Source organism: Anguilla rostrata, chromosome 16 (assembly GCF_018555375.3).
Source record: "Anguilla rostrata isolate EN2019 chromosome 16, ASM1855537v3, whole genome shotgun sequence".
Lineage (NCBI taxonomy): Eukaryota > Metazoa > Chordata > Actinopteri > Anguilliformes > Anguillidae > Anguilla > Anguilla rostrata.
In genome coordinates, this window is record NC_057948.1 from 5,538,569 (window position 1) to 5,553,063 (window position 14,495).

Genomic DNA, 14,495 nt, shown 5'->3' on the forward strand with positions numbered 1-14,495 from the left:
ATCACCACACCTCTCAACCTAATACTTAAACCCTCACTTTAGAGTCTTGCGGAAAGCTTGACGTTTCACCGTGTCTCCATTTGCGCATCGAAATATGCGCCTTCTCAGTTGGAAAGTGGTCCTCGGTGTGTTACTTCACCTTTCCCAACTTTGTTCTGCACACAACAAGATGGGCAAGCCTGAACTGAGGAAAACAGGGGCCGTCCCTCCTTTTTTTAAAGCAAAACCTTTTACCAGCAACATACATAATTTTATGTCTGATTGGTACATGGTTAACACATAAGCATATCGCAAGATTTAACAAATCAATGATTGGCTGTGTCTAGTCATACAGCATGAATACTGAATAAGCACACAGTGACCTCTTAGTCTTCAGTGTTACATAATGTAGAAGAAACAGAAAGAAAGAACACACACACATAGACACACAGACAGACGTACATTCAATATTTGTAACTTCTTGTTGGCCTTCTGAGGTTTGGTGCCTGGAGGTGAACAGACCCTGCTGCAAGGCCCAGGACTTTAGTTTTATACAGACTTCTAGTTGTGCTAGAGAAAACTCTCCTTCCTTCAGCATCGTAAAGTCTTTTATACTACAGAGTTGGGCCCCGACAGCCATAGAGAAATCAGATATTTTCTGTCCCACAATCACAGGGTTAGTCCTTTTTTCTGACCACTCGTTACAAGCAGTTTTCACCAGAAGACACAAGATATCAGTATCTGTACATTCTGTTCTTAATTACATAAGCAGTGAGAGTAACACTGAGTGGATGTTTCGTATGCATTCATTGGGGGACTAAAGATGCTACATGAGTCCAACTTTGTAGAACACCTTAAATCATTATAAGCTTAGTGGTGCTACCTTGGCCCGTATCAGTGAATGGCACCAATTCACACGACCTCTGGGTAATACAGGCAGGTATGAATTTCCAGTTTGGCGTGCATGGGATTTCCTTCACTCGCCGATTAAATTACAGCACCAGACAGCTCCCCTGCGGCAATTTGCAGATCTAACAGCTCTTGCTGGTGCTGTCTAACATTTGATAATGAGTGAGATCTGACATGCTTAGGTGGATCTGTCCAAATTCTGAGTTGTGGACTAGCAGTTACTTATAGGCTGTAGCAAACCCTGGAATGAGAGCTAGTTAATTATATTAGCCGGATATTTTGTTAAGAAAATCAGTTGTGATAGAATTGTAGCTTTACACATGTAAACCCACGGATCCCTGATTAATGAATACGAATTTATTATAATTGTATCAATAATTATCTAAATGAAACGACTGAAATGATTGTGTGCATACTATAACATAGCCCATTTCAAGAGAACATGTCAGTGTTTACTTGTGCTCGGCAATGTAGGCTATATGGGTAATGTGGGCTACTGATAAACTATAGCATATATCCGCTTTAGATTCTCGGGAGGAACGCGTACCCGTAACCTACCTTCCAAGTACTGCATTGCCCGATTAACAAGTATAATTCAGAGTTCTCTGATCAACGTAACTTGAATATACAGTGGGCTGTTTTTCCAAGTATATTCCGCTCGAAGATAGTAAATGGAAATAAAGTTTTATTTGCAATTACAGTTAGTTATGCGAAAACGAAGCCGTTCGAAAATATATAATGACTTCGGGCTGTTTGATCTTCGAATTTGTAATTCCATTAAACAGAAATAGAAAAATCATGCATCATGCCTTAATTTCCATATGACACATTCGATGACCCTCGTTTTTCCATGCACTTGAGTTGAATGAGACCGCCCCGTTCACGCTCCACCCTTATAAGCTCATTGTTGATTGTTCATAAATACCGAGGTGCCGTTGGACACGGATAGTTAAATTACCAGAGCAGCAGGTTTAGGCATACAGAAGTATTTAAACATTAGGTGACTTTAACATGTATTCACACAATATTGGTGGGCCGTGTAGAGGAAGATCTTTTGATTCTATGTACCTGTGTTTTGAAGAAACGCGCCAAAACAATGAGGTAGGAACGCATTAATAATGTATTTAAATATTTGCAGAAATCAATATTACCTCTGTATAATATCCGCGCATTTTTATGTCGTTCATTCGTATTCACACTCACACGCACTCGTGTACATGTCTTTATGCACATTTTTTATGCAAATGTATTAATATACAGTTTGAATAAAACAGGAAAATTGAATGTTTAGAATTTCGCACTTAAATACTTTTCTGTGGGATTTTGGTTCGCCAAGGCATTTTAATAATGTGAAAGTGCTTGGAATGCAAACGCGCCACACTTTAGTTAGTAGAGGAAAAAGTCGTTAAATTGTGCTTTCTCGTGATTTATAAAATGTTCGAAGGCAATCAGATAATTATGTTGCGAAAAAGCGCGCAAACACATTTTAATTGTAATCACATTCCAAAAAATTGTGCGCACATTAAGAGGCTTTGTTATTACTTATATTGCGGGTTAATTTCACTAGCACATGGTCTCCAAAAGCAACACAAACAAGTTTTTCTATGCTCTTTGACTTCATAGAGATTTTCCTTTGTTTTGTTAAAACGTCCAAAGGTTGAAGAGAACAAAGACAACAGGAATGTATCCTCAGAAAACGGACACGCAACACTTGCATTATCCCTGAAGAATGAAGCTGGGGGCTTGCTGAAGACGCTGAAGCTTTTCCAGGTAGAGCTGTTGCGGAGTGCCCATGCCGCCTGCGCACTGGCTTTGATGGCTTAATCTGCTTTAATGGCTCAGAATTTGATTAGTCATTTCAGCTTCAGTTTTGATGATAATTTTGCATATAATTGTTGATTACACATTTGGGCCTCAGTTGTATGCTTTTAATACTATAGGTTGCCATTGTATGCGATTTTAATATATCCTTTCACTCCGTGATTGCTTTGCTTACTAAATTTTCACAATTAGCCTGTGTTAACCTAAACGATGAAAGATTGTGCTTGCCCTTTATATTTGGATTATACTTGCCATTTATATTTAGATTATGTATTCTGTATCTGTCTGACAGGAAAAGCAGGTAAATTTATTCCAGATCTCATCCAGAAAATCGAAGAGACGTAACTCTCAGGTTGAGATCGTTTTGGACTTCCACAGCAACCATGAGCAGTTAAACGAGATTGTCCATTTGCTGCAAAATCAGATGAACATAGTGGACGTGGACTCGCCTAACAAATCCTGTTTTCTTGAAGAAGGTAAAAATGACTTGTCACATTCACGGAATTAAAAAAACACTGACACAACCAATAACCGCTTGAAAAATACATTGGTAATGTGGGTGTAAAATCTGATGTAATAACTGTGCTGATATTTGTTTCCGATCTGGTGACTATGCTTAGGTTTTTTTTTTTTTTTTGAGATGTGGTTACTGTAGCCTACTGATATTTGATTCAGATCTGGTGACTGGTGCTCATGGTCGTTTGAGATGTTTTCTCTCTGTTAACATCTGTTTCTGTGCTGATTTCTGCTTCAGATGTTCCCTGGTTCCCTAAAAAGATCTCGGACCTGGATAAGTGTTCCACCCATGTGCTAATGTACGGTTCAGATTTGGATGCTGACCACCCGGTGAGTGGCTTCATGAACCTCGAACCAGAGGCGTCACTAGGCGGGTGCCGACCGCACCGGGTGACAGAGGGGGGTGACACCGAAATGACTGGCAATACATTTTTTGTGCAGTGTTTTGTGTAGCGACGAGTTGAAACAGCTAATTTCTCCGATGCAGTTTACAGCCGGTTGATTTAATTAGCGGTATTAATGTGACGAGAAGCGCTTTGTCGTTTGAAGGCATAACATATTTTTTTAGAATTGTTCTATGTTCTAGGTTGTAACATGTATTATTGAATATTCTGAAGGATCTACGTGCATGTTTTCATTGTCTTACCATAATTTAAGTTGATAAATGATAATGATAATGTATATTTTACCCAAGTGTGGTATGTATCAGCCACCTTAGTTATGCATGCTAGTATTTCAGAACCGTCATACATATCAGTTCTGGCAGAGCCAAATATCTTATGATGTCATAATGAGATTAAACAAGCAGCTCTTTCCAAGTCTACATTGTCAGAGGCCATTTGGATTTGAGGCAGATATTGCATGCAGTAAAACCCAGGCCTTTGCAGAAAGCTCTGTGTGGTCTGACCTGACCAGAGGTGGAAAGTCGAGTGGTCAGAAAACAAGTCCTGCCATTTGTTTCTTCCACCCGTGAACCTAGCCAGCTGATTTCACTACTTAGTTCCACCTCCTGGCTGAAGAAATGTGCTGACTAGGAAATCCAGGCGATCTGAGCAAAATACTGAGGGGGCTTTTACTTTCTGAATCTGGATTTCCCACCTCTGGACCTGACCACAGCGTAGCAGGGTTAGTGCTTATCCTTGCTAATGATAGCCAGCCCTGACGGCTCTGTCGTCTCTCCACAGGGCTTCAAGGACAATGTCTACCGCGAGAGGAGGAAGCACTTCGCTGATATAGCCATGAGCTACAAACAGTACGTCAACATTTGGAATAATCATAATGTCCAATTTTCCACGATGTCTTGAGTACATGTAAGAAATAAAGAGAACATTATCTAATAGATTTACCCTACACACGGTAAACTTTTCTGTGTTAAATCAACACAGATAAACTACATTTTGCTCTGATTTAATCATTGGTAGCTCATTTGAGAAAGTCTGATAGTGTACATTTTACTTTGATGGAGATAGTTTCATCCCTGTTGGAATAGTGTGACCTGTTCTGAGCTGAATTAACACTGAACATTTTCCTCTGTATGGGTCTCACTGACTTTTTTTAAATTCGAAGGAGGCTAAGAGCATATTCTGCTAAAAATACAAATGCATTAAGATTATTGTATGTCACCCGAGTGCCATCCTACACTGTGGTTCCATCAAGGGGGTTTGACATTTGCTTAGAAGTTACCGCGCCAGATTGATTAATACAGTACATTGATGAGACTTAGCTTTCAACATACCTCACGTGACCACTGTTTAATGGCCACATGCGTCTTCAGTATTCATAGAAATATTTACTAATGAAAGCTATTTTGCTCTAAAGCAATGCCAGTAAGGATGGACTGCAGTCCCGATGTAACTCACGGACACAGTTCTGCTTTGACTTGCATTTTCACACCTGGAACGTGTTCTCCGCCATCTTTGACGCCGTCTCTCTGTCCTTTCTCTCCCTGGCAGCGGGGACCCCATCCCTCGTGTCCAGTTCACTCGGGAGGAGGTGAAGACGTGGGGCGTGGTCTTCCGGGAGCTCACCCAGCTGTACCCCGCCTACGCCTGCCGGGAGCACGTGCGAAACCTGCCGCTGCTGTCTCAGCACTGCGGCTTTCGCGAGGACAACATCCCGCAGCTGGAGGACGTCTCCCGCTTCCTCTGGGGTGAGAGAGAAACCGGGCGTGGCCCCGCCCGCCTGTGGTGCCTGTGGATCGAGCTCCATTGAATCCGCCTATTTTTAACAAAGTACTTGTCTGCTTAATGCTAGTAAAAAATGCTCAGAAATAGGTCAGAGTGAAAATGTTTGCTGCTGTCAGTTAATGTGACATTTCTTTGCATGTGTAATTGAGGATGTATAGACTTCAGTGTTTTTTTGGACTGTCAGTTAATGTGACATTCTTTGCGTGTGTGATTGAGGATGTATAGACTTCAGTGTTTTTTTTGGACTGTCAGTTAATGTGACATTCTTTGCGTGTGTAATTGAGGATGTATAGACTTCAGTGTTTTTTTTTGGACTGTCAGTTAATGTGACATTCTTTGCGTGTGTGATTGAGGATGTATAGACTTCAGTGTTTTTTTGGACTCAGTTAATGTGACATTCTTTGCGTGTGTGATTGAGGATGTAAGATTCAGTGTTTTTGACTGTCAGTTAAGTGACATTCTTTGCGTGTGTGATTGAGGATGTAAGACTTCAGTGTTTTTTTGGACTGTCAGTTAATGTGACATTCTTGCAGTGTGTGATTGAGGATGTATAGACTTCAGTTTTTGGACTGTCAGTTAATGTGCTTTGTGTGATTGAGGATGTATAGACTTCAGTGTTTTTTTTTGGACTGTCAGTTAATGTGACATTCTTTGCGTGTGTGATTGAGGATGTATAGACTTCAGTGTTTTTTTTTGGACTGTCAGTTAATGTGACATTTCTTTGCGTGTGTGATTGAGGATGTACAGACTTCAGTGTTTTTATGCCTCCGTGACGGCACAGCCGTGGCCGGAGGCATTATGTTTTTGGGTTGTCCCTCCGTCCATCCGTCCATCCGTCCCATTCTCGTGAACGCGATATCTCAGGAACGCCTTGAGGGAATTTCTTCAAATTTGGCACAAACGTCCACTTGGACTCAAGGATGAACTGATTCGATTTTGGTGGTCAAAGGTCAAGGTCACTGTGACCTCACAAAACACGTTTTTGCCTTGGCGGAGGCATACAACCGCAAGGCGGTATTTCTGGTTCGGTACTGTCGGTTAATACGACACTTCCTTCTCTGTGTGTGTTTTAGAGCGTACTGGGTTCACCATCCGGCCCGTGGCGGGCTACCTCTCACCCCGAGACTTCCTGGCCGGTCTGGCGTTTCGGGTTTTCCACTGCACCCAGTACGTGCGGCACAGCTCCGACCCGCTCTACACCCCTGAGCCGTGAGTCCGCTTACAAAACCTCGTTCGCTGTGGTTCCCGCTGCCCACACACTGCCTTCATTCAGAAATCTGCTCCTGTGATTCCTTCATTCATATTAGAGCACGGTTGGGTGTTAATTCTAATTTGTTTAGTCGTTGTTATTTATTAGTGTTATAACAATATTCATTCGGTGATTGCTAACCCCTTTGCTACAAAATTAGACACAAAATTATGTATCGTCTTCTCAAAACAATTACTGAAAAGAAATTTCCCTTTTATTAAGATTTGGATTGTTCAGTCATGTCATATCAGTGTAATATTCATAGGCCATATGAAAACATGCATACACATATGTTACATATGTGTCCCTGGAGACACGTATGTAACATGTGTATGCATGTTTTCTCTGCAGGGACACGTATGTAACACGTGTGTATGCATGTTTTCCCTGCAGGGACACGTATGTAACACGTGTGTATGCATGTTTTCTCTGCAGGGACACATGCCATGAGCTGCTGGGCCACGTGCCTCTCCTGGCAGAGCCCAGCTTTGCCCAGTTCTCCCAGGAGATGGGCCTGGCGTCTCTGGGCGCCTCTGATGACTCCGTCCAGAAGCTGGCTGCGGTGAGCCCCGCACCCACACCCCTCATTCAGACCCAAACACAGTCACACTGAGCCTCACACCCCTCATTCAGACCCAACCACAGTCACAGTGAGCCCCGCACCCACACCCCTCATTCAGACCCAAACACAGTCACAGTGAGCCCCACACCCCTCATTCAGACCCAACCACAGTCACAGTGAGCCCCACACCCCTCATTCAGACCCAACCACAGTCACAGTGAGCCCCACACCCTCATTCAGACCCAACCACAGTCACACTGAGCCCACAGCCCTCATTCAGACCCAACCACAGTCACACTGAGCCCACACCCTCATTCCAGACCCAACCACAGTCACAGTGAGCCCCACACCTCTATTCAGACCCAACCACAGTCACAGTGAGCCCGCACCCACACCCTCATTCAGACCCAACCACAGTCACACTGACCCCACACCCTAATTCAGACCCAACCACAGTCACACTGAGCCCACACCCCTCATTCAGACCCAACCACAGTCACACTGAGCCCCACACCCTCATTCAGACCCAACCACAGTCACAGTGAGCCACACCCTCATTCAGACCCAACCACAGTCACACTGAGCCCCACACCCCTCATTCAGACCCAACCACAGTCACAGTGAGCCCCACACCCCTCATTCAGACCCAAACACAGTCACACTGACCCCACAGCCCTCATTCAGACCCAACCACAGTCACAGTGAGCCCCACACCCCTCATTCAGACCCAACCACAGTCACACTGAGCCCCACACCCCTCATTCAGACCCAACCACAGTCACAGTGAGCCCCACACCCCTCATTCAGACCCAACCACAGTCACACTGAGCCCCACACCCCTCATTCAGACCCAACCACAGTCACACTGAGCCCCACACCCCTCATTCAGACCCAACCACAGTCACACTGAGCCCCACACCCCTCATTCAGACCCAACCACAGTCACAGTGAGCCCCACACCCCTCATTCAGACCCAACCACAGTCACAGTGAGCCCCACAGCCCTAATTCAGACCCAACCACAGTCACACTGAGCCTCACACCCCTCATTCAGACCCAACCACAGTCACACTGAGCCCCACACCCCTCATTCAGACCCAACCACAGTCACAGTGAGCCTCACACCCCTCATTCAGACCCAACCACAGTCACACTGAGCCCCACACCCCTCATTCAGACCCAACCACAGTCACAGTGAGCCCCACACCCCTCATTCAGACCCAACCACAGTCACAGTGAGCCCCACACCCCTCATTCAGACCCAACCACAGTCACAGTGAGCCCCACACCTCTCATTCAGACCCAACCACAGTCACACTGAGCCCCACACCTCTCATTCAGTCCTATGTAAAAGGTTGTGTAAGTTGCTCTGGATAAGAGTGTCTGCTAAATGCCTGTAATGTAAAAATGCCTGTAATGTAGTTGACTTTGGCTGCTGCACTTCATCGGTTTACGTGATTGGCTGAGTGTCACGTGACGCTCATTTGCTTCGTATACTGCTTGTCTCGCAGTGCTACTTCTTCACAGTGGAGTTTGGCCTGTGCAAACAGGACGGAACATTGAAAGCCTACGGAGCAGGATTGCTATCGTCCATCAGTGAGCTGAAGGTAAGAGGCTCATTACCTAAAGTAAGAAATACATTTTTACACATGCCTGGATATGTGTATATGCTTTAATACAACTACTGAATTTGCTAGTTTTATGTATGTAGAAACTTTTGTACAGAAAACGCATTTACATTTCATAATCCAGAGTTATTTAAGGAAGTAGTGCAAACAAAATTAAAACGTGGATATACCACGCACAAAAGATTTAACCCCAATCCCACCCCCCCATCAAAACTAATTCAAATACCTGTAAAAATGGAGCAAAACAACCAAAAGAGAAAAGTCAAAATGGTCTAAAAAACCTTAAAATGAGTTGTAGTCTGTGATACTGTGGAATAGCAAGTTCCAGTAGAACATACTCGGTCAACTAACTCATGCTTATAAAGCACTGACTGTTAGCCCTTGTGTCATCTCTTTGCAGCACGCCCTATCTGGGAATGCCACGGTCATGCCCTTTGACCCCAGGATCGCATGCAGGCAGGAATGCATCATCACCACCTTCCAGGATGTCTACTTCGTGTCGGACAGCTTCGAGGACGCCAAGGTCAAGATGAGGTAGGGTGCCACCGTGCAGACTTTCTTGGGACATTGTAGCACGTCAGAATCACGGGAGGCCCCTGAAAATAAGTCCATTTTTTGATGTATAGAGTACATGTAAGTACATTCACAGAAGAACACCTTGCTAAAGGCTCCTGTCTCCATAAAGAACTAGTTCTTTGTCAGACGAAATGGTTCTATCTGGGCACTTTCACACTTTTCACACCTATCATAGTGGGTTCCATAAAGAAATAAAAAGGGTTCTCCTACAAAGACAAGCCAAATAGCGCTTTCAGAACCCTTCTTTCTAAGAGGTTACCTTAAAATTATGTACTGCTGGACTTTTTCCTTTCCGAAATAGATTCAAACTTTTCTAAACTAAGGGAGAAGAGAAATATTTCCCTTAAAGGATGTCTATTGTAAACAGCTAAATCATGTTTGCTGTTATTTTTATTGAAACTCTAAATGTTAATGTATTGTTTGTCCCAACAATAAGGGAGTTTGCTAAGAGCATCAAGCGGCCCTTCACGGTGCGATACAACCCTTACACCAGGAGCGTGGACATCCTGAAGGACACTTCCAGCATCATCGACGTGGTGGAGGAGCTCAAATACGAGCTGGACACTGTGGCTGATGCACTTCGTCGGCTGAATAAACAGGGCGTCTGACTTCCTGACTAACCACCCCAGTTTCCTACAATACCCAGGTGTCCGAGCGACAGAATATACAAATCCCAGGTGCCCGAGTTGCAGAGTACTACAAAATCCAGATCTTCTATTGGTTGATAACTGGCGGCACCTATGTGTCCAATGACGGAGAGCTACAAAACCGAAGCGTCGTAGTGGCATGGATTACTAATAATAATGATAATGGATTACATTTCTATAGTGCTTCTCTCACTCAAAGAGCTTTACAGTGATGAGGGGGGAACTCAGCGTTATGCGTAGCAGCCACCTGAGTAACTCATGCTAGTCGAGGTGGGGGGAAGATATCGATACAGTATAGTATTGCAATACTTTTTTCCTGCAATACAGTATCAATACAGTGGCGCCAAGTATCAATATTTAATCTAAATATATGCACATTTTGTAATGCTTGTTATTTTTTTATGTTATGATTTTAATGCATGACGTAGAGGTGAAGAACCACCCTCCACGGAAATCTTTGCAATCCTGTAACTGCACATTTCATAGATTATCATATTTATACCATTTACAAAAATTAAAACAAGAGAATTAACTTTTTTATAAGTTATTTGCAAGAGAATTGCTGTTTCCCTGGCAACATATGAGAGTCAGACTAATATCCGGAAAACAATCACAATCACAGCCATCCCATAATCAACATTAAGTTTACAATACAATTGAAACGTTACTTCACAGTTAATAGCCCAAACCGTAGATACTAACTAGCAACCAGACACTCATTCTAGTCCCTCTAGTTCTTCACAAGTGGCAAGCCAGCGCTTGGCTTGCTAGGCTTGCTGTCACTTGCGTAACTTAGTATTAAAATTAAATTTGATCTTGTCAGTTGGTCAATATTGTCTCACGTTTATGTTTTCCAGCGTGGATAGCTAGCTAGCCATCTACTCCATTGACTCCAAAACCGCAGCTATACGGTTGTAGCAAAACGATCTTCATTCAGTTGAGCACCTATGTGATGACACTACACTTGTACAAATATGGCACGTGTTTACACTAAACTGCTTAGCCAGCTCAGTGTTGATGTAGCTAAGATACTCAGTGTAAAACAAGTGTTATTACATGTTACGCATGTGCTGTCTGAAACTGCAGATTGTCTACAACTGCTGCTCGTTTAGGACTGCTGACATTGTGGCGCTGCAATTGCAATTGAGTGATTATTTCTGTTGCTTATTATCATTTTTTCCCAAAATGTATTTATTGAAATTAATCAACACTGCTGAAGGGACCCTATGTTCCAGAACTTTTTATTTTCTTACAGGCTGCTATGTGTTCTCTGTGTTCATTTGCAAAGTAAATGTTTTTAGTGAAATGAATTGATGCAAGGGTATTTATTATGAGGTGTAATGGGTTTTGGCATATTTTTCCACCTTAGATGTATCATTTCAACATTTTACTCCAGTCAAATCAGAAACTAATAAATATCACAATAATATTATATTGTGAAGTCCCTGGTGAATCCCACCACCACATGGCAGCCATTTTGCAGAGGAATGCTCACTATACATTAGCTGATGTGGAGAGCGAGAGAACAATTTTAGCCAAATAAATTAGGGGATGATTAGGTGGCAGGTTGAGAGAGCCTGGTTGAGAATTTTGCTTGGACACCAGGGAACACCCTACTTTTTGTGATAAGCGTCATGGGATCTTTAATGACCACAGTGAGTCAGTTTAACATCTCATCCAAAAGACAGCGCCTCCCACAGCATAGTGTCCTCATCACTGCATTGGGGCTTGTATTGTTTAAGGACATTAGAGTATATTATGATGAGCACAGGCCGTTCAGTCTATGTATGCTCATTATTATCCATGTGATCTGACCACACCAACTTGACCCACTGCTTCTTCAGGTTTTAACAACCGTGAGAGCACACCTTTACACTGACACCTACCAAACTCAGGAAGCAGTGTAATTCAACAGTGAGCAGTGTGATGCTACAGTATTATTGTACACCAAGCCATTAAAAAAAATTGTAGGGCAGTTCACAGAAATCTGCCTCTTGTCAGACCCCAAAAGAAAACAGACAGTTTATTGTGCTGACAGGGAGTCAGCAAGTGTGATTAAGAGACAGTGCTTAGTTGCAAAACATCCAATTGGATCAGCATTATGTAAAACTTAGATTCTCCAGAATACAGAGTAATCATGTTTTGTATTGTTGGAAAGACGATGTCATGTGGAAAATGTTGGTGCCTCAGCCACAAAGGTTAACACGGTGTCATATGCTTACATAGATGGCAAAATGTTGTCCACTGTTGTCATGATTGCGCCTTTATTTGATGACCTTGGATTTTTGCTTGTATATAAGGAGAGAAGTGCAGCGGTTCTGGGAGACTTGGTCTCCTACGCATCACATGCATATAGCCATTTCACCACTCACATTTTTCACCATTGTGTATTGTCATTATTACTGAACACACTGAACAATAAACTGCGCTCATTTTAACCTGGCATTCCTCGTTGACTCTTAACACTGCACACCTAGTAGTTCAAGGTCCAAACATACACATACAGCTCATACACACACAGCTCATACACATACAGCTCATACACACACAGCTCATACACATACAGCTCATACACATACATACACACACAGCTCATACACATACAGCTTATACACATACATACACTACACTCATACAGCTTATACACGCTCACATACACACACACTCATACACACACAGCTCATACACATACAGCTACATACACACACAGCTCATACACACACAGCTCATACACATACATACACACACAGCTCATACACATACATACACACACAGCTCTTACACATACATACACATACAGCTCATACACATACATACACATACAGCGCATACACATACATACACACACAGCTCATACACATACAGCTTATACACGTACATACACACACAGCTCATACACACACACACACAGCTCATACACATACATACACACACAGCTCATACACACACACACACAGCTCATACACATACATACACACACAGCTCATACACATACATACACACACAGCTCTTACACATACATACACATACAGCTCATACACATACATACACATACAGCTCATACACATACATGCACATATAGCTCATACACATACCTACACACACAGCAGAGATGCCACTTCTATGCCCCCGAACCAGACCCACTCCATACTTTGGCTGCACATCGAAATCCTGTCCATGAATACTAAGAACAAGAAGGGAGACGAGGCACACCTTTGGTGGAGTCCGACGTCCACTTTGAATAAGCTTGCAGGCATAGCTTTTGAGTGTACAGGGACCGAATGGCTTGGAATATCGACTAAAGTACCCCATAATCCCACAGCACCTCCACAAGATACCCTGCGGAACATGGTCGTATGCCTTCTACAAATCCACAAAGCACATGTAAACTGGATAGGCAAATCCCCACGCACCCTCAAATATCTGTGAAAGGATAAAAATCTGGTTCGCTATTCTGCAGCCTTCACAAAACCTGCAATGTTCCTCCTGAATCTCGGGTTTGACTATCAGTCATAGTGTCCTTTCCAGCACCTTGGCATAGATTTGCCCAGGGAGGCTGAGGAGTGTGATCCCCAATAATTGGAACATACCCCCATCTTAAAGATGGGGACCGCCGCCCCAGTCTGCCACTCCAAAGGCATTGTTCCTGACAAGGGGCTCCACAAGTACCCCTTTGAGTTCTGCCACAGAGATAGGCCCTGATCCCCCACGACTGTTCCAGCTCAGCGTCCTGAATGGAGAGAATGTCTGTCGGATTTAGGAGATCCTCAAAGTGCTGTATGCAGATGAATGTTACAGTACATGTAGCTTTTTAAAATTCCATAGAATAGTTGAACCAAATTGTTTTCAGCCAACTCAGCTATATCCTTGAAGACCAGCTTCCCAGGTATTCAACAACATTTGTGCTTTTTAACTGAAGGAATTTGGTATTATGCAATGGCAAAATCCTCCAAAATGGCCGAGTCACTTCACATCTATTTAAAACTCCATAAAATATTCATATGAAATATTATTTCAGCAAACTACATTACCAGCTTCCCAGGTATTAAAGCAATTTTATGCCATTTTACTGTATGTATTTGGCATTCTTGTATACAAAATCCCCCATTAGGCAAAAATCCCTCTTTTTAATTTGGAATTGTAATTATGGGATAGCAAAATCCTTCAAAAGGAGCATTCAATTTGTACAAGGCCGCTTTAAAAAAAAAAAAAATTTTTAATAATTAAATCAAAATGTTTTTGGCAAACTCCAGTAGGCTACATCCACTCCCAGTAATGCCACGGCCATCATAATTCTTACTGTTGGAATTAGGAACTATGGGATGGCAAAATACCTCATGAGACAAAGTCCATTATCCACGCAAATATCAATTCATAAAACAAAATATGAAATAATCATTTAGCATTGTTTCCTTCAAAACAC

The 14,495-nt window shown here is 42.8% G+C and overlaps 1 protein-coding gene across 1 annotated transcript; it reads left to right on the top strand.

Moving 5' to 3' along the window:
* The first annotated feature begins 1,802 nt into the window (after positions 1-1,802).
* Positions 1,803-12,510, top strand: LOC135241580 (tryptophan 5-hydroxylase 1-like). Its single transcript, XM_064312089.1, has 11 exons — positions 1,803-1,989; positions 2,545-2,658; positions 3,002-3,185; positions 3,464-3,555; positions 4,410-4,477; positions 5,178-5,374; positions 6,485-6,620; positions 7,096-7,222; positions 8,733-8,828; positions 9,250-9,383; positions 9,862-12,510. The coding sequence occupies exons 1-11, from the start codon at positions 1,900-1,902 to the stop codon at positions 10,031-10,033; spliced, it is 1,410 nt and encodes a 469-aa protein (XP_064168159.1). The 5' UTR covers positions 1,803-1,899; the 3' UTR covers positions 10,034-12,510.
* The last annotated feature ends 1,985 nt before the right edge of the window (positions 12,511-14,495 follow it).

Coding starts and splice junctions, on each gene's coding strand:
- LOC135241580 (XM_064312089.1), top strand. CDS start 1,900: ATGTATTCACACAATATTGGTGGGCCGTGTAGAGGAAGATCTTTTGAT. Junction 3,186..3,463: donor ATCCTGTTTTCTTGAAGAAG/GTAAAAATGACT, acceptor TTTCTGCTTCAG/ATGTTCCCTGGTTCCCTAAA. Junction 5,375..6,484: donor CGTCTCCCGCTTCCTCTGGG/GTGAGAGAGAAA, acceptor TGTGTGTTTTAG/AGCGTACTGGGTTCACCATC.